The sequence below is a fragment of the Lycium barbarum genome, chromosome 6 (genome assembly GCF_019175385.1).
Source record: "Lycium barbarum isolate Lr01 chromosome 6, ASM1917538v2, whole genome shotgun sequence".
NCBI lineage: Eukaryota > Viridiplantae > Streptophyta > Magnoliopsida > Solanales > Solanaceae > Lycium > Lycium barbarum.
This window is the reverse complement of record NC_083342.1, coordinates 5,224,954-5,246,728: the sequence shown is the minus strand read 5'-3', so window position 1 is coordinate 5,246,728 and position 21,775 is coordinate 5,224,954. Positions and strand designations below refer to the sequence as shown.

At 36.2% G+C, this 21,775-nt stretch overlaps 1 protein-coding gene across 1 annotated transcript; it reads right to left on the bottom strand.

The window, feature by feature from the left end:
* Positions 1-7,909: 7,909 nt before the first annotated feature.
* LOC132600581 (cytochrome P450 94A2-like) lies at positions 7,910-9,804 on the bottom strand. Its single transcript, XM_060313842.1, has one exon. The coding sequence runs from the start codon at positions 9,560-9,562 to the stop codon at positions 8,063-8,065; it is 1,500 nt and encodes a 499-aa protein (XP_060169825.1). The 5' UTR covers positions 9,563-9,804; the 3' UTR covers positions 7,910-8,062.
* Between the last annotated feature and the right edge of the window lie 11,971 nt (positions 9,805-21,775).

Genomic DNA, 21,775 nt, shown 5'->3' with positions numbered 1-21,775 from the left:
TTTTACTTGAGTGACGTGAGAGTCTGATATCCGATGTTCGTCCAGGAATCGTGGATTGAGTGAGTGCATGGACTCTGCAGGTCCCCCAGAGTGGTGCCGGTGAGAACCCCCACAGGCAAAGATCTGGGGTCCCGTCTGTCTGTTGGGCAACGATCCAGGACGAGTGGCACTTAGACTTCGCGAGTCACACTGGGTTGTGCTACCGAGATGTCGATATTTCCGTTCGGAGTACATGTGTACACTGCATTTGCATGGCAATGCATTGCATCCATACATTATTGCATTGCATTGCACCATGGTTTATTTTGAGATGTTTTGGTGTTGTACTTGTGATGTTGGATTCAGACTTGATATATTCATGACTTGGCACAATTGGGATTAGATGCTCTACTTAGGCGATAACGTGTACTTGGATTCGATGATGTTTGATTTATACTTGTTAGTTTATCTGTCTATCTGGCTTTATTATCTGAATTGTGTTAGTTATGCTTAGTTTGCCGATGATGCCTACCAGTACTGTTATTTTGTACTGACCTGCACTTGCTGCATTCCTTTTTGAATGCAGAGTATCAGGTTGGATCTGCTTCCGTTACACGTGGCTGATAGTCACTTCAGCTTTATCTTCGAGTTTCTAGGGTGAGCATGGTCGTTCGCTGCCTTGAAGACTTCTCTATCATTATGTCTTGTTCCTATGTAGAGACATAGATACTTTTATGTATTATTATTCCATACATGTATTTATTCCGTTTAGATGTTCTCTTATTATTTCAGATCGCCATTAATGGCTTTGATACCATGTTAGCAGCCATGAATGTGAATTTAAGTTTAAGAGGAAAGCTTGCAGAGGAAGCTATGAGATGGGTATAAACTTTGAGAGAGAAATTTTTCTTCTATTAACTCAACTGTTCTGTTACAAGATGTATGTGCTATATATAAAGACAGGGGCGGATCTAGTCATTGCCCAGGGTGTTCAGGTGAACACCTTGGGCAAAAAATTACAGTATATATTTAGGGTAAATTTTTTGTGTTCATGTACATATATTAACTTTTGAACACCCTGAACAAATGCAAAAAGCTAGCTCAAGTGGTTCAATTATTTTTCCGAACACCCCGAGTGAAAATCCTGGATCCGCCACTGTATAAAGATCTAACTTCCTAACTAACTAACCATCTAACAATGTCTTAGCTGTACAATTACTGTATTGCCTAACTCAGCTTGTTATTAGCATGTGCTGTCAGCAATATAACAACATCTCATTTCCATTCTTAACACAATAGAATCAGCACTCCAACCCCTTCATTTATTGTGGATTAATTAGCACAGAATTACCACAAGGATATATCAAGTTTTGGGCATGTAGGCCGCAATTTATAACATTTCACTGCTTAGTTTTGCTCTTTCTTGCTTCTTTGATTGCGGCCGTAGTTAACATTTCGCTGTCCCAATCTACCAATGCGGCTCACACAACTTATTTTGCTTAGGTTTTAATCCAATTTGTGATTTTCTCAAACTCATTTCCTCCTCTGTCACTCTAATCACTTCCAAACTTGCAACTAAGCAAATTCCATTAGAATGTGAGATTAAATCATCACACTTTTAGACTAAAAAACAACAGTAAAGGACAGTGATGAGTGGTTAGACTTTCCACTTATCAGTGAGTTGTTCTGAATTTGAGCGGGTCAAAATGAGCTGAGTTAATAAAAAATTTTACTTAGTGTAGCTAACATATAAGAGTATTTAAGTATAATAACTACACTTTAAATAAATCACAATATATAGCTATATTATTTATTCCAATTACCCCTCATAGCTATATTGTATTCACGCATCCAAAAGCTCAAATTCATTTGCATCAGATTTCAAAAGGCACGAAGACATTTGTCTTCCCCTCCCCTCCGTCCACCACTATGCTCATCAGAAAATGGTCATGGCGAGTTGCGTGAAAGCACCCTTAGTCTACACAATGTATACTAGCCTCTTTTATTTTGTTTTGAAGAGAGTCTTGAATTATTTCGCAGCTCACCTTGCTTCCTCGCATTTGTTTTTACCGCTCTTTTCTTTTACTCGTTCAGTGGGTTTTAAACTAACACTTGTCTCTTATCAAGCTGCGTAAATGCACTCTTGAATCCTATATTTGTCTCACTTCTACGATTATAGTTACCACATCCGTCTCAATGTATGTGACACTTTTTGTTTTTTGAGAGTCAACTTGAAGAAACTTTGAAGCTAAATAGAATTAGATTAACATAATATTTTAAGATTAAAATATAAATATTTGAAAACTACATGAAAAGTATACAATTAGCAACTTTTCTCATACTATCAATTCGGTAAAAAATACATCTTTAAAAGTTGCGCATAGCACATGTAATTTGAATTTCGGAAAACGAAAAGTGTCACATCAATTGAGACAGAGAGAGTATTATTTAATGTGTTCAAATGATCGAATCAAGATGCATTTAACACGCTATTGTCCTTTTGATTTTCAAAACTAAGATCCATAAACACACTCTTAATCAACACAAATTTTAATCGCACTTAAATTTGCCTAATGCTCGATATATCCTAATTTTTGCCTACACATTGTCAATGAGCTCATATAAACCTAGATTATTAATATACAAAGTAGCAAGAAAATACTCCTATTTTTTTTTAGCTCAAATCTATCTTTTCCCGAGACTAACCCCTTGTGACCCAATTAGTCAAATCCATCTTATGAATAATGACTTACCTGTTTCTCAACCTCAAATTTGCTAGCAGATAACTTATCATTTTATTTATTTTAGAGAAAGAAAACGATAACATTCGAAGTAGATAGCTTATTATTAATTCAAATAGAAGAGTTAAATTCGAGAAACGAAGCTATAGCACTAGAAGTATATACTTTTTTTTAGGTTAGCTGCTGCGGCTGTTTCTATTCCTTATAGGGTTGGCAGCTGGATCTAATCTTCCTAGGTTAAGTGTATCTATATAGTTTGTGGTCCGATCCCCAAAAAGTCAAGATTAGATTTAAAGAAACATTAAACTCTAAAAATAGTACTTTCTCCGTCCCAAAAAGATTCACGGAGTTTAAAAAATAAAGAAGACTTTTGAAATGTATGGTTCAAAACAAACTTATATATTTGTGTGATTGTATATATCATCTCATAAAGTTAAATTGTTTCTAAATATAGAAATATGTCAATCTTTTTGGGACAAACTAATTAGGAAAGCAAGACAATCTTTTTAGGATGGAAAGAGTATAAAACTAAAAAGTACGAGTTCACGTATGTCTCTCTTTGCTTGGAAACACGAAGTATACTTTTAAGTAATTGCAAAAGATTGATGTATATTTATAATAAAACTTATTAAAAAGGTCAAAGTTTGATTTTAGATCGAACCTATCACACCTAAGAATAGGGTGATTGATAATCCCACATGATTTTAATCATGAAACTAATTTAGCCCAACTAGCCCAACCTACTACTAGGAAGCTTAATTAGTCAAAATGAAACAATAAAAATGCTTCCAGTACGTAGTTAAAACCTCGAGCCTAGTACTCTGTTATGTACATATGAGTCCGGAAATTTTTTTAACCCAAAAAATAACTTTGGAATGAAACTAACCCTTTAAAAAAAAAAAAACCAAACTAGGTTTCACGCACAGAATCTTTGCGTGAAAGGCGTAACAAAAACCCACCAGAAGCCTCCCATTTCCAGCATACTCTTCTCTTTCATTTCCTCCATTTTTACCCTTTCAACACACTTTTTACACTCCCAAAAACATGTCTCAAAGTTCCGAAACTTCAGAGTTTGCTATACAACCCGATATTTGTGAATGCAGTTATTACCATAAACTAAAAACATCAAAGACCCAAGATAATCCGGATCACCGTTTTTGGCATTGTAAAGTGCCCAAAATAAGTGTTTTTACATTTCTTAGTGTTTTTTTTTTCACGTTATCCACATATTTTACTTTAAAAAACTGATTTTCTTATAATGTTTATAGGATATGGGCGGTTGCAAACACTTTCGGTGGGAAGATAGCGTTCACGTGGATAAAACGGTGGCGGCGAAGTTTAAAAATCCACTTTTTGATAGAGATACCGTTAAGTTGGACTAGCAATTTAAGCTTGTGGAAGCTGAAGAAAAAATTAAACTTTTGGAGGTCTTACTCACTGGTTCCCAAAAAAAAAAGGAATTTTGCTCAAAGCTAACCTTAGAGACGCTTAACACGAGGAAATAACTTTGAAATAAAAACTTAAATTGTGGAAGATTATTTGTGCTATCATGTTGTGGTTTATTATTTATATGTATTTTATTTATTAAGTTTAATATTTCGATGGATTATGTTTTTACTAGTTGTACCTTTTCCCCTATAATATAATACGCACCCTTTATGTACTAATTTATTTGTGTTTCTCTGTTAAATTGTCAATTGTTGAACTTTTTATGTACTATTAACTCTAAGGTGCTTATATAAATTAATAATAGACTTTAACAATAAAAACAAATTAAAAACATGCCAAACTAATTCAAATTGATGACTTCTATCATAAAATAAAAATACAAATTAACAGGCTTAGTCTGAAACTTAAATGACCCATAATCTAAGACAGTGAGCCTAAATAGACCCTAATCGTCATCAGAATAGAAGTCCTTAATATCGTACTCAGAACAATATTGACGGTCTCTTAACACACATCTTTTTTCAAGAGATGTTAGTTCTCTACCGGTTGATGATGCTTGGTCTTCGGCCAACTTTAGCATGTAAAATCTACAACATCTTGCCAGCATTCTGTTGTTTTCTTTTCTAATTTTTTGTACAACAAACTCGCAAGTTTCTGGACTTACTCGAGGCATGGTTATTGAGTAACTTGTTGGGATTAGAGCGTTGAGGTTTTCCAAGTCACGAACAAGACGTTCTGATTCGGCAAGCTGATATGACCATTCTCAGCGTAACCCGCAATAATATTCTCGCGGATCTAAATATTTCACACTGCAGAAATCATCATTACGCTCTATAAGAAGATGAGGATTCAATTCGTCTAGTTTGAAATCATTGTTATCACTCGAAAAACTGTTATGATTTGAACTCTCATCATCACTGTTAGTTGGTTCTTTTGGAAGGAGTAAAGACCAAGCTGCGTGTCTACTACTCGACATTGAATACGTTGTAGTCTAATAACAAAAAAAGGGCTACTTATATAGTTGCAAACCCCCAAGTACCCTCGGGGAGGGGGGGGGGGGTCTTTATGACCCTACCTACTTACCTTATTATAAGAAAAATATTAATCTTCATCGGACATTTCACAATCCGAATCCCACTTGGATCTAAATCTTGTGTTAGATTGTACACCATATTCTACCCTATGGTAATGTATTTGCATTCAATTGTTCTCTTCACGAAAATGATTAAGAGCAAAATTAAACTCTTGTAGAGTTCCACGAGGCATTGACATAGCACGTTTTTGGGCATTTAAGCCCTACTGAAGCTAACTTTTGCTCCAGTGCTTCAGTCTCCCTAACACGCCAATTCCACTCCTTTCTCATTGTTTTATTGTATTCTCGACTGAATCTTTTGTTAGGGTTATTTGAGTAACGAAAATCATCATCATCTAGTTCCCATGTCCCACCCATTGCTTCAAATATATTTGCTGGGGTAAAACATGTAATAGAATCAAGATTACCAAATTGGGTGTAGAATGTCACGATAACTCGTTTTAAAGTGAATACTAGTTGTTTGTCAATTATGTTATATATAGTACTGCATTATTTGACCGTTTTATTTGAATTTAATTCATATTGCGCAACATTTCAATGTGCAATATAATATGATTTGACAACACATCATGGTTGAAAATTACAGCTTTTTTATCACACATAAATGACCGATTTGACAACACATCAGGCATGCCAATTTCAGCTTTTTTATGACACCCATGTTTGATTTGACAATACATCATGCATGCCAATTTCAGCTATTTTACGACACATAAAGGACCGATTTGACAATACAATGCTGCATTATTTGACTTTTTTATTAGACATTAATTCATATTGCGCAATATTTCAATGCGCAATACAAGTGTATTTACACTCCGTGCTTGATTTGACTACACGCCGTGCATCCCAAACTTACTTCGGAGCACTTTACAACTCCTAAAACGACAATCCAAATGTATATCTATACTTGATGTAATGAGCCGATATTATTGTACGCTAAAAAAATTATTAAGTTCTATATAAAATATTTATATTCCGACGTTTTGAAACGTGACTAATCTTGGTAAAAGTACGAAAACAAACTTAATGATAACAAGTTTCCAAACTTACTTCGAGGCACTTTACAACCCCTAAAACGACGATCCAAACATATATGTATACTTGATGTAATGAGCCGACATTATTTTACCCTAAAAAATATTAAGTTCTATATAAAATATTTATATTCTAGTATTTTGAAACGTGACTAATCTTCAGTCAAAGTATGGAAAAAAGCTTAATTTTGAGTTTGATTTCCAAAGAACAAAGATTGGGGTCGGGGAAAAGAGGATTTCACGCACAGATTCTATGCGTGAAAGGACCAAAGTGTAAAGGTACACTTTGGCCCTTTCACGCGCAGATTCTGTACGTGAAGCCTAGTTTGGTTTTTTTTTTAAAGGGTTAGTTTGGTTCCAAACGTTATAATTTGGGTTAAAAAAGTTCCGGGCTCTGTACATATAGAATTTAGAACTTAAGTTATATATACACGATCAACATATAGAATTTTTACTTCTTGTAACAAGTAAAATGATTTACTTTTAAGATTATAAATTTCACATTTTACGGAGGCTTACTTGTAGTCTGTAGATATATTTTGGTGACTTGATCTTGTAGAAAACTCTTTACACTGATTGTGTATAATGCCGAAACTCATTTGTTTAAATTATATACACTGTCATGTTGGAAATTTTATACCATGTAAATTTACCTTTAATGAAATGATTTATAGACAAGCGAATATCTATGACTTCTGTAGCCCATAAATTTCAAAAGTCTTTCCTTCTTTCTTTAATTTTGTGCTCAATCAAAGTGCATCACATATTTGAGACGAAAGGAGTAAATAATGAGTAATGTGTGTGTGCGCGCGTATAAACAATGGACTACATACATACATATATAGGACATCAGATTCGGCCTCATGTATATCTCACGCAACCAAAGTACACAGGTACCCAGTTTCGGGACCACCATTTAAGTCATACCGTAACAACATACCCAGTGTAATCCCACAAGTGGAGTCTTGGGAGGGTAGGATGTACGCAGACCTTATCCTACCTTTCTGGGGTAGAGAGGTTGTTCCCGATACACCCTCGGCTCGGGAAATTAAAGTGTTTTCAAAACAGGTTTAAAACACAAAGTGGATCTTTTGATTCTTTGAAGGATCAACTCTGGCACTGCCAGTTTTTTGGGTGAGGAATAGCTATGTTGACACAATTTGGAGAGGCCTTTAAATCTGTTAGAACACATGTACATGAGAGGATTCTTGCATGGAATCAATTACTTTCAATATAGAACTTTTTGTGAGTTAACTTTGCTGATCTACAACATTGTACAGGATGGAGTTTGTTCCATCCTTAGCAGGCCTAGGGAAGGTTTGGGAAACAGTTCTGCTTTTGTAATTGAAATACATATTTATATATGACCATCTATTCTAAGGAGTAGAGATGGATGAATTAGTTTAGGGAAAAAAAAACCCACATTATAATCCCAAAATAATTTACACAAACCAAATGGGGTGTATAAATATGAATAGGCGTGAGAGATGGAAATGAAATGGACATCCAAACTAACAACTAATATTCATATTTGAATGGTTAAAACAACAACTGCACTTGGTTCCAAACAAGTAGGGGTCAGCTGTATGAATAATATTCATGTTTCTCAATTTAATTGCTAATACAAATTATTTCATCTCGAATTATTTAATTTCTTAGAACATTTAACAAACTGAATCTAAATCACTCTTGGCCATGTAATCTAACCCACATAACAAACCAAAAAGGAAAAAAAGTAAAAACAAACAAACAGTAGCACATGCTCAATGACGCTCTATGATTCTTACTGGAAAGCCACGTTTCATCCTTGATGTCATCAGTACATGATAATGTGGAGAGAAATTGTCCTGAGCCGGAATGACTCGGAAACGCTTGAGGATGGTGGCAGCCACCATTTTGATCAACACGACTGCAATTTCTTTTCCTAAACAAATCCTGGGCCCTGCTTGAAACACTGGATATGTGAAAGGGTCTCTCGCTATGAAATTCCAATCATCACTACTGGATGTGTCACTACTTCTTCTCTCCAACCATCTTTCGGGACGAAAATCAGCCCAATCTGAGCCCCACAATTCTGGTGACCTTCCCATAGCGAATATGTGGAGGATTATGCTCGTCCCCTTTTTTACCTTTGTCCCATCAGGCCAAACATCGTCTTCCACTGCTTCTTTTGTGACCACTGGGACTGGCGGATAGAGTCTCATGCTCTCATAAATACAAGCGTGCGTGTAAACCATGTCGTTTAGACCATCTTTCACTCTAATTTCCCTGACAATCTCTTGTTCCGCATTCGGGTTACTCGAGATCAGCCAAAAGAACCACGTTAAAGCCGAACACAACGTGTCCAGTCCTCCAAGGATAAGGTTAACGGCTGTATCAACGAGGAACGTCTCGCCTAGTTGTTCACCCTGTGCCCTTCTCAATATACTTGCGAACACGTCCTTGTCCTCCAAATCCTCCATCATGACTAATCTTTCCTTCTTTTTTGCGATAATATCACCCAGGAATTTATGAAGTTCATCAACCATGAGCCCAAGTCTTTTCTCGGACTCTGTGTTGAAGAACCTTTTAGCTTTCCATATCAGGGGTAAGGTGCCATGCCTAACCATGCTCAGCTTCACTGCAGTTTTGTAAGTGTCGGTTAAAGGGGTTGGTGGGAGAGAAGGCAATAAATACTTTGGATCGAACCCAAACCCGATCCGACATACCACATCGAATATGAATCGACTAAATGTATTCTGGAGATCAATTGTAGTAGCGGCATTTTCCTGAGCTGCTATATTACTTAAAAAAGGGACAAGACGACCTGAGAGCTCTTCCTCTGCTACAGATATATAAGCGTGAAAGTCTTTCGGATAGAAATCATGGCGCAAAAACTGTCTCTGTGACTTCCATTCCGAGCCATCGACGAGGAAAAGGCCCTTCCCGAACAAATCGGATAAAGCTTCTGTGAATCTGCTCTCTTTGTGGTAGTTATCAAAGCGAGTCTTGAGAATATGCTTGACATTGGAAGGGTCTCTAGTGAATAAGACATTTCGTCCTCCGAGAAATTCAAGTGTATATGTGGAGGACGATAACTTGTCAAAAATTTCACTAGTCCATTGGGTAATCCGCCCACGATTTCTTATGAATTCCAACGAGGAACCAATTAGAGGATAGGACTTTGGGTAAAGCTGATTTTTCCTGGAAGGTACGAAGAATAAAGCAAGAAAGAATAATCCCACAAGAGAAAACGCCAAATAGCAACACGACTCAATATCCATGGCTAATATAGATCTTATAAATTTTCGGTGATGATGTATAAAACTTAAACTCCTTAAACATATATACTGCGGATGTATTTTGTGAAAAAAGAATGAACCAGGTTGAGGCTTATATAGAGGGCAAATCGCTTGTCATTAAAATAATATCTTTCCCCGATCTCACACAAGAGTTCACATTGTGCTTGCAGCATGAGTAGGCATTCACGGCCATAAATGGGACCAGACTACCGCTGCTTTAAAGTTTAAACTACAATCATACGTGAAAACAAGACAGGTCCAGACTACTATGTACATGAAAGATTAATTATTACTCCCTCAGTTCACTTTTATTTTCCACTATATTAAAAATAAATTGTCTCTTTTACTTGTCCACTTAGAATATCAATAGAAAGACAATTTTATTTTGCCTCTTTCACCCTTAACATTAAGTACTCATTCCTCAAATCATTTCTCAAGTTCATTGAATATACATCATTAATATGGGTATTATGGTCAAATATGCACTTCATTTACTGTTTTTTAAGGGGCGTGCAAAGTCTATTGTGGACAAGTAAAAGTGAACGGAGGGAGTACATGAGTTAGTGGTTGACATTAATATTTACATAGGTAGAAATAATGAGACTTGAAATATTTTATAAAAGAGAATTAATGATGTTCGGAAGAAAATTATTACTCCCTCCGTCCCAATTTAAGGTCTTACTTTCCTTTTTGGTCTGTCCCAAAACGAGTATCTCTTATTATATTTAGTAAGTTTTCCAATTCCAACATTCTACATGACAAGTTTAAGACCACAAGATTTATAAGACTACACCCATCTTTAATTTAAGACCACAAGATTAAAAAAATCTCCCTTTATTTCTTAAACTTCATGCCCAGTCAAACTAGACACTTAAATTGGGACGAAGGGAGTAAACAACGTAGTGATATCTAAAATGTTACAAAAGTATATTGAGGAGATAGACAGGTGAAGGATAGCTATTCTCGGCATATTCATTAGTGATCTTGAGAATATGCGATGAAACTTAGTTTTTTCACATTTGAATTTTTTTTACGACTTAAATAAATATTTTTAAAATATACTAAAATTTTATTTTATACCTTACACATGTTTTCTCAAGATATGTTTGAAGGAAAGTCTCGGAGCAACGATAAAGTTGTCTGTGGAAGCAGCTACTAATGCATTGCGCACTACGCTGACATTTTTTCTTTTTTACTAATGAATTCCCACTGCCATTACTCCCCTCCACAAATCAATGCATTCAAAGCCCCCAAGATCTAACAAACAAAGTAACTTTAGGGATCTCCCATTTAACAAACATTTTTTCAATTGGAGTTACCTTATGAATGGGCACTTTCAAAGTTCAGGGTCGAAGATAATAGATGCTATAGTTTCCTAACAACAGTGTCTAAACAAGAGGCATCTCCCATTTAACTTTTGTATTTTTTTAATAAGTTCATCCATCATAAATAGGGAAGCATACTCGTAGTGAAAGGAAGTTGTGATTAAGTAAGATTTTATTTTAGTCTCCTGCTTATGAGTTATTTTGTAATGATGTTAAGATTAGAGGAGAGAAAGTTGGAGGAAAGATTCAAACATAGATTTGAAGATTGAATAGTAGATTAGCTTAAGATATGAGTATTAGTATGTTCTAACTTGTAAGTATAATCTTGTGATGAGGGATAACGACAGTGATAAGAAAATGCTGCATACAAGTGTATAAGGGATGATGCTGAAGTTGTTGTATGGGTTGAATTGAGTCCAGTTTGAATATAAATCCCTTGGCTATGGTATTTTGACGCATTGGATGAGTAATCTGAAGTAAAGTAATTAATGAGAATAATAAGCCATTAGCAAGGAAATGCTATGACAAACTATATGGGCGCTACCATAGGTGGAACTATGATGACAATGCAAGGAATTAAGGGGTCCGACCAAAGAATTAACAAGGAAATGAGATTATATGTATGTAAAATCAATTAGTACTAAGAGGGATAATCTAAAGTAGCACTAGAGAAGCAAGCAAGGAAAAGTGCCACAACCGAATAAGAAAGTTGTCTACTAGCAGAGAAATAGAAGGCTAAGAAATAGGAGTGGACTAAGTCAACGGAAGGTGAAGTCATAGAAGCAGACGAAGATAAGATCGCAAGAAAAGGATCCAAGGATATAAATAAAGGAGATGGGCATTTAAGGAATTAATAGATCCGCTTGATTGACAAACCGAAATGACAAATGAGTGCGTCAAACTATGGGAAAGACGTATTAAGTGAGAATCGGGAAAGGTTAAAAGTAGAAGGAGAATCCCAAAGGAAATGATCAAAGGATATCACGTTTGATTGGAACAAGCGGGTCACAATGGGAACTCGTGGAACAAGAAACATGATGGCTCTTATTGGAAAAAGGGATGAATGAAGGTTAGAGACAAAGGAAATAATGAAAAGATTCGAATTCGCTCCATGAATAGGAATCTTGGTTATTTTTAGATAAATTTTTGAATTCACCCCTAAGTTATTAGCCGAACTAAGGATCAGAAACTTTAAGAGTAAATTGAAGGAAATGAATTATTAAAGAAAAGATTTGAGATGTTTTTGATATAAGTAGAAGAATTATCGTTAGTTAGCCAACTGCCAGAAGTCCAATTGAAGGAAAGAGAAATTAAGCGAGACATTCCGGTGTTAAATTAGTTGAAAGATAAAGTACCGCAAAGATTAATTCGACTGCTATAGAAAGCAAAAGATGCTAAAATGTGACCAGTCTTGAATTTATCTTTAAGGGAGGAGGAATAAGAATAAGTAAACTCCAAGAAGACAAAGGCCCGAGACATTTGTAAAACGTAAGAAAGGTACGTGGAAATCGAAGAGAACAAGAATTTCTGATTAAAAAGAAGATGGGATCAAAATTGGATAAAAGTATGTGATAAGTACTGGATAAAAGAGCATATAAGAATGTAAACGACGGAGGCTGAAGATACAATGAGAACGATAAAGCATGAAGAGTTAGTAGACAGACAGATAATAAGAAAAGGGATAACCTTGAGTACAGGCATAAATTTTTGCTACAAAAAAAGAAGGATAAACCGCGTAATTCGGATAATTTCAGTTTTAAATGGGCAAGTAAGACTGCAAGTAAGTAAAGTAAATACTGATAAATACAGGTAAGAACATTGACATCTACCTCAGAGCGAACTCTACATCAAAATTCGAGGACGAATGTTTTTGTCACGCCCCGAACCATAGCCTGGACGTAACACGGCACTCAGTGCCTGACTGTATATGACCGAGCGAACCACATGGCTTGCTGAATCATCATGATACATAACATAAGCGGAATATAACATGAATGCATAATGAGTCTTTATAAAACATGGTAAGTCATAATACTTAATAAAATACTTGTTTAAACATGAGTGAGCCAAAATGGCTATACGACTCCAATTGTCTGACATGACATAACTGACTTGTCTAGTCTATGAAACCTCTATCATGAGTCTGATTGGAATACATACTTACTGGGACAAGGCCCCCAGCATACCTCAGATGCATAACTAATCATAAACAACAATTAACTAAACCCCGAATGAGATGGGGCTCACCAATAAGCTGGTACGTGCAGATCCTAATGAGCAGAGGCGTCGTCCTGTAAGTTTGTACCTGCATCGTGAAATGCAGGCCCCCGAGCAATAAAAGGGGACGTCAGCACATTGAATGTACTAGTATGTAAAGCAACCGAAATAAATAACATGGGACAGGGAATAACATGATAAGAACTGAAACTGAAAACCTGGACATGAACATGAGCATGAGTACATATGTATATATATAACATTAGTAAAAACATGATAAGTAGGGAGAGCAATAACTTATAACCGATCCATGGTCTGGTGCTTGCGTCCCGCCAGCAGAACACTCAGTCCTTGCCAGGGAACATGAGATTTGGTAAAATATGAAAGGATCCAGTCATTATGAGAGATCGTCCAGGACATGGGTGGAGCGATCCTCATCCTACGGTGGCTACGTAGTTTCAGGCTATCTGAAGCCCTCCTCTGTAATTAATGCAACTCCCAAAACATGAACATGTAAAATAGTGGCACTTGCTGCCCATGGTATATCATGAATCATAACCTGCTTGTACATAGTGTTCATGAATCATAATTTGCTTGTACATGGTTTTCATGAATCTTAACTTGCTTGTATAGTTTCATAAGATAACTTGTCATAGTCTTACAAAACATGTTTTTGGTTCATGAGCAAATAACAATAATTCGAAATCATATATATATATACTTGTCTTGAAAACATACTTGTAACATGCCGGATGAAATCATAAAGTTTCATATAAACATAATGAGAACGCATGAGGAAGAATTCATGATTCATGGATTTAGATAGGATTCCTAATAACCGTAATGGAAGATTAGGAATACAATAACGAATATAGATACAAAATTCATGTACATAAATACATAATTACGGGCTACCAATATGTTGGGTTTAATGCCCTAGGATTTGAACTTCATGGATTTTACGAAACGGATCATGGGGAAGAACGTAGAGATTCCCACATATGGATGGAAGTTCTACATACCTTAACTTCCCGCTTTTGAGCTTATCACAATGTTCTTCAACCCCCTTCAACTTCAATCTATAGCAATACAAGTCATAGGGATTCTATATTAGCAACAATATCCATGTTTTGTTCATCTAAGCATTTTATCAAACACTTAGTGGGCATGAAGCTCTATAACCCTCATTAATGGTGTTTTCTTCACCAAATCCCCATTCTTTTACTTCTAGTCATTTCTACAATCCCAATTAGATGCAATTAACATCATTCTTCATCACCCATATGAATACAACAATCCCAAGTCAACAATCCAACAATTCTAGCGTAGTTCATATAATCATCTTCAACAAACCCAATTATTATTCTCCCAAGAATTCATCAATTCACAATTATAAGTGATTAGGGAGTAGAAATATTACCTTTTGGGTAGTCACCACGAAATCAACACCCCCAAGTCCGATCTTTAGCTTAAAATGACGACAACAACTTGTACTACACTTTATCCTTCATGAGCTTCGGGATTCGGGGCCTTAAACTTGGTTGATTCTCTACTTTCTCTCTCTAGCTCTCCTCTCTCTCACTTTCTCTCTCTAAAAATCTGAAATTTGTGAATATGGAGGCTGCTAGGGTTTTTATTTTCTTTATATACCAATGGGAAAATGGGTTGACCCAACTTGAAAACGGGTTGGGACCTTTCTGTCTTAAAACGTCCATATCTCCCTATCCCGATGTCTCCTGTGAACCCACGACCTATGGTTGGAAAGGTATTTCAATTATCTACAACTTTCGTTCTTTGAGTTTTCCCAAATTCTCAACTTACGATGGGGTTATGGCCTCCCGAAGTCGGGTGACCCGAAACTCAACTGCGGACCAAAACACGCCCATGTTACGGTCCCGTAACACAAGGGACGGACCGTAACGTGGCGTCGTACCTTGTCGAAAATTTCCAGAAAGTTTCTGGAAATTTTCCCTGTGTTACGGTACACTGTTACGGTCCGTAACACAAGGTACGGCCCGTAACACAAGGGACGGACCGTATCGTGAACGAAATTTCCAGTGAGGTTCTGGAAATTTCGTCTGTGTTACGGCTCACTGTTACGGCCCGTAACACGAGTTACGGTCCGTAACGTCACCGTAACGCAGACGACTTTTCCAGCGAACAGGCTTCACTCAAATGGGCATAACGCTTTGCACAGATATCCGTTTAATCCTCATAATATACCGTTGGAAAGATATTCAATAGGGCTACAACTTTCATCAAGGAGGTTCTTCCAGATTCGCAATGGATCGAGGAGTTATCGCTGCCCGAAATAAGCCTATCAACCATTTTTGCAAACGCTCAAACCTACAGTGTTTTCACTAGACTTCTAATGATATGAGCTTAAACTTAGTTCCAAGATGCGGGGTGTTACAGTTTTTTAGGGGGGGGGGGGAGAATGTTACACCCCGCACTTTCAGAGCATGAGCATGCCACGTACTTCACCATTGTAATGGAGTATCGGAGACGTCCCATTAGGTTTTGAAAGGTACAAGTCATGGGAAGTATGTAACAATGGAGTAAATGATGAATTACGATCTCGTAAGTCGTAATCGGGAAGGACAATCTTGAAAACACAAGAACATGACCATTATCAAGTATATAAATGATAAATATCATGTAGGGGGTGTTTTGGAATATTCCAGGACCAAGAAAATCAAAGAAAATAAGTTTGTCGAAAATTTAGAAAAAGTTGGCAGAATTAAGGATAGAAATTTGGGTCAACATTGGAGGGATATATCTCCAGGTATATTAGGAGTTTTAAGGTGTTTCAAAAGCCTAAAATGAAGTTCGTCGAGTCTAGTTTCCAACGCAATAAACTGCTCATTGATAGGACATCGGAGTAGAGAATTATGGATGTTACAAGTTCAGCTGACACAGTATTAGTTTAGGTTCGGATAGCGCGTGGTCGTGATTCTAGCATTGTTGTGTGGTGGATTCTAGCGTGGATTCAAAGCGGATATTGGAGATATTACTATTTCAATGAGAATAGGGTATGAATCTCCTTCTAATTACGTTAATACCGGTTTATTCGCGAAGATAGAATGGTTAAATAATTGTATAGTAAGTTGGTTAGTAATAGAAGTTGGAAAACAACGCGTGGGTTGTTTTATGGCATATGTTGGTGCTGGAAATGATGTTATTACTATTGGTATTGTTGTTGGTGTTGTTGGTTGCTGAATTGGAATCTCAGGCTAGGCATATAAACAGGGGAGATGCTGTCCGATTTTCGGCAGAATATAGAGTAGTTTGACTTGAAAGATTAGTATAAGTATACTATGATGAGTCTAATGATAGTGTGAATCCTCTTAAATGTAGAGTCTCGAATTCGGATGAATAAGTGTGGATAACTGGAGGTTGAATAGGTATGTTAAGGCTAGACCCTTTCTTTCCAATGGCATGATTCCTTTCTTGTGAACCCATACATGTTTCCTAAAATGTCCTTATTCTCAAAAGCTAGAGATTCATGATTCTTAGAGTTCTTATGAGGCTAAAAATAAGTATGTTTTATGATGACGATGATCCTATTTCTAGAAAATCCTATGTTATAATTCCCTACATATGTTTCATAACCTCCTTACTTCCAAAAGTTAGAGTTCATGATTCAAAGGCATGACTTCTTTCTTGATAATCCATAAATGTTTTCCAAAATGTCCCTATTTTCCGAGTCAAAGATTTATGATTTTATAAGCTTTTATGACAACAACAACAACGGACATGTTTTTATAATGTTAATGACGATGCTAAAGATGAGAATGTTTCTATGATGATAACGACGATGATGATGATTTTATGTTTAAAAGTCTCAATCTTATGATTTCAATGTGAATATGAAAATGTTGAGTTATTTTCGTGATTTTCTTGATTTTTATTCATTTTTGTTGAACTCGCCTTATAATAATTGTTCCTTCAAGGTGAGATAGAGCGATGATGATTATTCCATAATATAATCGGAGGTTACCGACCTTACGTCACTCCGATGTACTTATAGCTTTTATTTGGCTCTCATGCATGCTTTATATATATGTATGTATTTTCTCACACCGCGCCACGCTATAGTTGGTCGGGCATGGCACGTAGATGTGCACACCACTGCAGTGGGCATGTTATGATATTGCCCCGGACGCGGGAGGCCCGAACGCGGGCTAATGATGATAACACCGAGCCTCAATGGCCTGGCATGATACTATATATATGATACCGAGCCTTAATGGCCGGGCATGATATTATATATATGACATCGAGCCTTAATGGCCGGGCATGGTACTATGTATATGTATAGAAATGTTTTTTTTTTAAAAAAAGGCTAAGCATGCATGACATCCGCCTTATGAGGCATTCAGATGTACAGGTTATCTCTCTTATTCCATGTTACCTTTCATATCTATATTATGTTGTTATTCATGCCTTACATACTCAGTACATTATTCGTACTGACGTCCCTTCTTGTGGACGCTGCGCTTATGCCCGCAGGTAGGCAGGGAGACGGATCTAACCCATAAGTGTCCAATCAACGGATTCTCAGGAGCACTCCACTTACTTCGGAGCTGCATTCTATTTGGTATTGTCCTTATGATCATTTGTATTCTATGTAGAGGCTCGTAGACGTGTGTGTACAGTTAGATGTTTTATAGCTCCACCGGTTCATATTGTTGTATAATATATTGGTGGCCTTGTCGGCCTTATTTTGAGCTCTTGCTACTTTACTGTTAGCCTTGCCGGCTTTATGATATACGTTAAGTTGTGACAACCTTGTCGGTCCACATATGAACATATGTGCTGAATGATCGGATATTCCTATGTTGGGCCTTTTCTGCGTGCAGATGTTCTTTGAGTTATGGTTTATAATGTTCAGAGTAAAGGATAAGTCAGGTGGTTCCCGGCCTACGGGTCGGACCCTGTCATACTCCTGGTAGGGGTGTGACAAGGGCGGCTCAATAAGATCAGTGGCCTAAAGACAACTTTAACAGGAGGCCTAAGTTTTTCTGTTCCATTTGAAAAATTAGCCTATAAATCTATTATAGGTAAAAGGCCTCAACCTATACAGTAGTATCTGCATAAGCTGACAAGAAGAGAGGAAGCAGGCGAGCAGATACATTTTTCACGGTGACTGATTCCACTAGATGACGGAACGTGTCCGTCTTAAACTTGTGGCTCATGAGTTGTCTTTATGACTTCCATTCTGTGTCATCGGCAAGGAATATGTCACATCCCAAAAGGACAATCAAGCATTCAAACCGCGTCTTAGAATGGAATCTTTTTTGTAGACATGAAAGAGGGTTTGAAGTCAAATTAAATACAGCGTTGACCTAAGAGGCCTGTTAAGGTGATGGTTGAGGAAGGTGATTTCGCCGGTTTTTAATCAATGACAGTGTACAACCCAATAATGGATATGATTTTGGAGATTTTTACACATAATAATAAATGAAGAATAGTAATAGAACCAACAAAAAGATCATTTCCGAAAGGGAAAGCACCGTCACTATCATGATCATGCATCTCTCTATTTTAATAACAACAAAAACTACGAGTTTTTTAGTTTTGCTAACTCGTACACGTCTATATATAAGGGAATTATTCAAATTTACTATACTTATTCTTTTACTTAGGTACAGAGCAGCATAACTAACCAAAAAGGATTGTGATGGAGTAATATATCTAGCAAAAACATATTTTTATTTTGTTTACTATCTATATAGACAAATATATCTAGTAAAAACTTTTGATGAAGCGGTGTCCCATGACACCGCTTGGAACAACGTATATCCTCCTATTTACACTGTTAGGTCAACTTTACCAATTGTAGCAACCTAGCAAGTAATCTATCTTATTTCCAGTGTGATATGTTCTGTCAGTTTGAGTTCGACAAAATTATGTACTGTAGTGTCGTTATTACAGAATAGTTTTCTGTTTTATCCCGAGAGGATTTAATCCAAGTATCTTGGGAAACACTGAGAGGATTATATTCCTTAAGGATACACAGTGAATTATATGGGCTCGATCTTTCTTTTGGTTTATGTTCTAACTTCTACGTTTCTGCTTAATTGAACACAGTCTAATACTAACATTGTGATGGAGTAGTAAGTACTTCTCCATTCTTAACCAGAGGTCTCGTGTTCGAGCGTTGGGTATGAATTCGCCTTTGTTAGCAAACGCTTTACACTCAACGTGGGACTTGTCTACACGAATTCACATTTAGTCGGGCCCCAACACGGATACGGAACACCTTGTAGGAAACCAAAAAGGAAAAGCAACATTAGATCACTAAGACTACCTCCGTTTTAATTTAAATAATGTCTTACTTCTTTTTAGTCTGTTTCAGAAAAGGGAATATTTATTAACGGAGTCGCCACTTAGAGTTGAATTTTGGTGTTCCAAATCACCTTTATTTGAATCACTAAACAAAAGAAAAGATTTGACTTCTATAACTATGGTCCACGCACTAGAAATTCGAATAAAGAATTTAGTTAACCGAGGGGAAGGTGTTAGGCACCCTCGAATCTCGTGATGCTAGCACGGTCGCTTTTATTGACTTAAATTCAACTAAAATTATTTTGGATAAAATTGTGTTTATTCGACCATGGCTCGCCTATTATTACCTTTTGTTTTAGCCAAGTTGTGTAAATCCACCCTCAGTCTACATAATGTTCACTAGCCTCTTTTATTTTATTTAGAAGCGAGTTTTACCGTACCATTAAAATTTGACACTATTATCATTCTACCTGTTTTGTAATTATGCCTTTTACAAATTCAGCCGACTTGACAATCCTTGTCTGTATTGTTCAATTATTCGTATATTAATTTTAAGAGGCGAATCAATATATTCTTCAATTATCTGACGGTTTAGTTTATAAGGGCTTGATTTCTTTTGAGAGGCGAATCAATATATTCTTCAATTATCTGACGGTTTAGTTTTAAGGGCTTGATTTCTTAAGAGTTGACTTGAATATTTTTTCTGTAACGTTAGGCATGTGATTTATTATTTTTAGCGTAATGTTACAAATTTTTAAAGGACGTGATGAACACTAAGCCCGTCAACCGGTTCTGGTTAACCGGTTCAAACCGGTAACCGGATCGGTAAAATCGAAACTGGAACCAGAACCGGTGGAACCGGTTTACCAGTTTCGGTCAACCGTTTAACATATACCGGTCCAGTTTTGATATTTTTTGGACCGGAATCGGTTGAACCGGAACCGGACCGGTTAAACCGGTCAGAATTAATTTTTTTTTAAAATGTAGCCGTTGGGACATGGGCTGGACCGTTGGCCAACGGTCCATTTGCAAAAATGATCATTGCCAAACGGTTCCAAACCCCCATTTTGGCCCCCCCCCCCCCCCCCCCCCCCCCCCAACCCTCCAAACTTTTTTTTAACACTTTAACCCATCCCCCACCCATATATAAACCCCTCTCCATTTCCATTTTAATCCAATCTCTTTCTCTCAATCTCTCAATTATAGTTACTTTGCAACAATTAGCCACTTTAAATATACTAAGAATATACTTATAATATACATCTACTTAAATTAAAAACTAGAAAGTTATATACTTGAAAAATAACTAAAATATACTAAGAATATACTTATAATATAAATATACTTAATTTAGAAAATACGAATTTATAAACTTAGAAAAAACTTAAGCTATAAATAACTTAAGTTATAATATATAAGTTATAAGTATACATATAACTTAAACATATATATATATATATATATATATATATATATATATATATATATATATATATATATATATATATATATAAGTTATAAGTATATATAGTATACATATAACTTAAACACACACACACATATATATATATAACTTATAACTATATATAGTATACATATAACTTAAACATATATATATATATATATATATATATATATATATATATATATATATATATATATATATATATATATATATATATATATACAAGTTATATAACCTAAGTATATTGATATATATAAGTATATTTTAGGTATATGTAATATAACTTAAGCATATAACTTAATATATATATATACGTATATGCTGTATTGCTGTTAGTCAGTAAATATATAAACTTTACTTATAAACTTATATAACATATGTAAATATACCTACAATATACTAATAAATACTATAATATATATATATACATACTATACAAAAAAAAAAAGAGATTTTAGACAGCTTCGAACCGGACCGGTCCGATTTCCATTTTAAAACAGGTAAACCGGAACCGGTGGCCGGTTCCGATTTTTAAACCGGAACCGGTGGCCGGTTCCGATTTTTAAACCGGAACCGGTGGCCGGTTCCGATTTTTAAACCGGAAACCGGCCGGTTTATTAACCGGTTACCGGTCTGGTCCGGTTCAAACCGGTTGACGGGCTTAAAGAACACTACAAAAACCCACCACTTCTTCTGCATTAAAAAATCAAGTGAAAATATGTCACGCCCCGAACCATGGCCTGGACGTAACACGGCACTCGGTGCCTGACTGCATGTGACCGAGCGAACCACATGGCTTGCTGAATCATCATGATACATAACATAAGCAGAATATAACGTGAATGCGTGATGAGCCTTCATAAAACTTGGTAAGTCATAATACTTAATAAAATACTT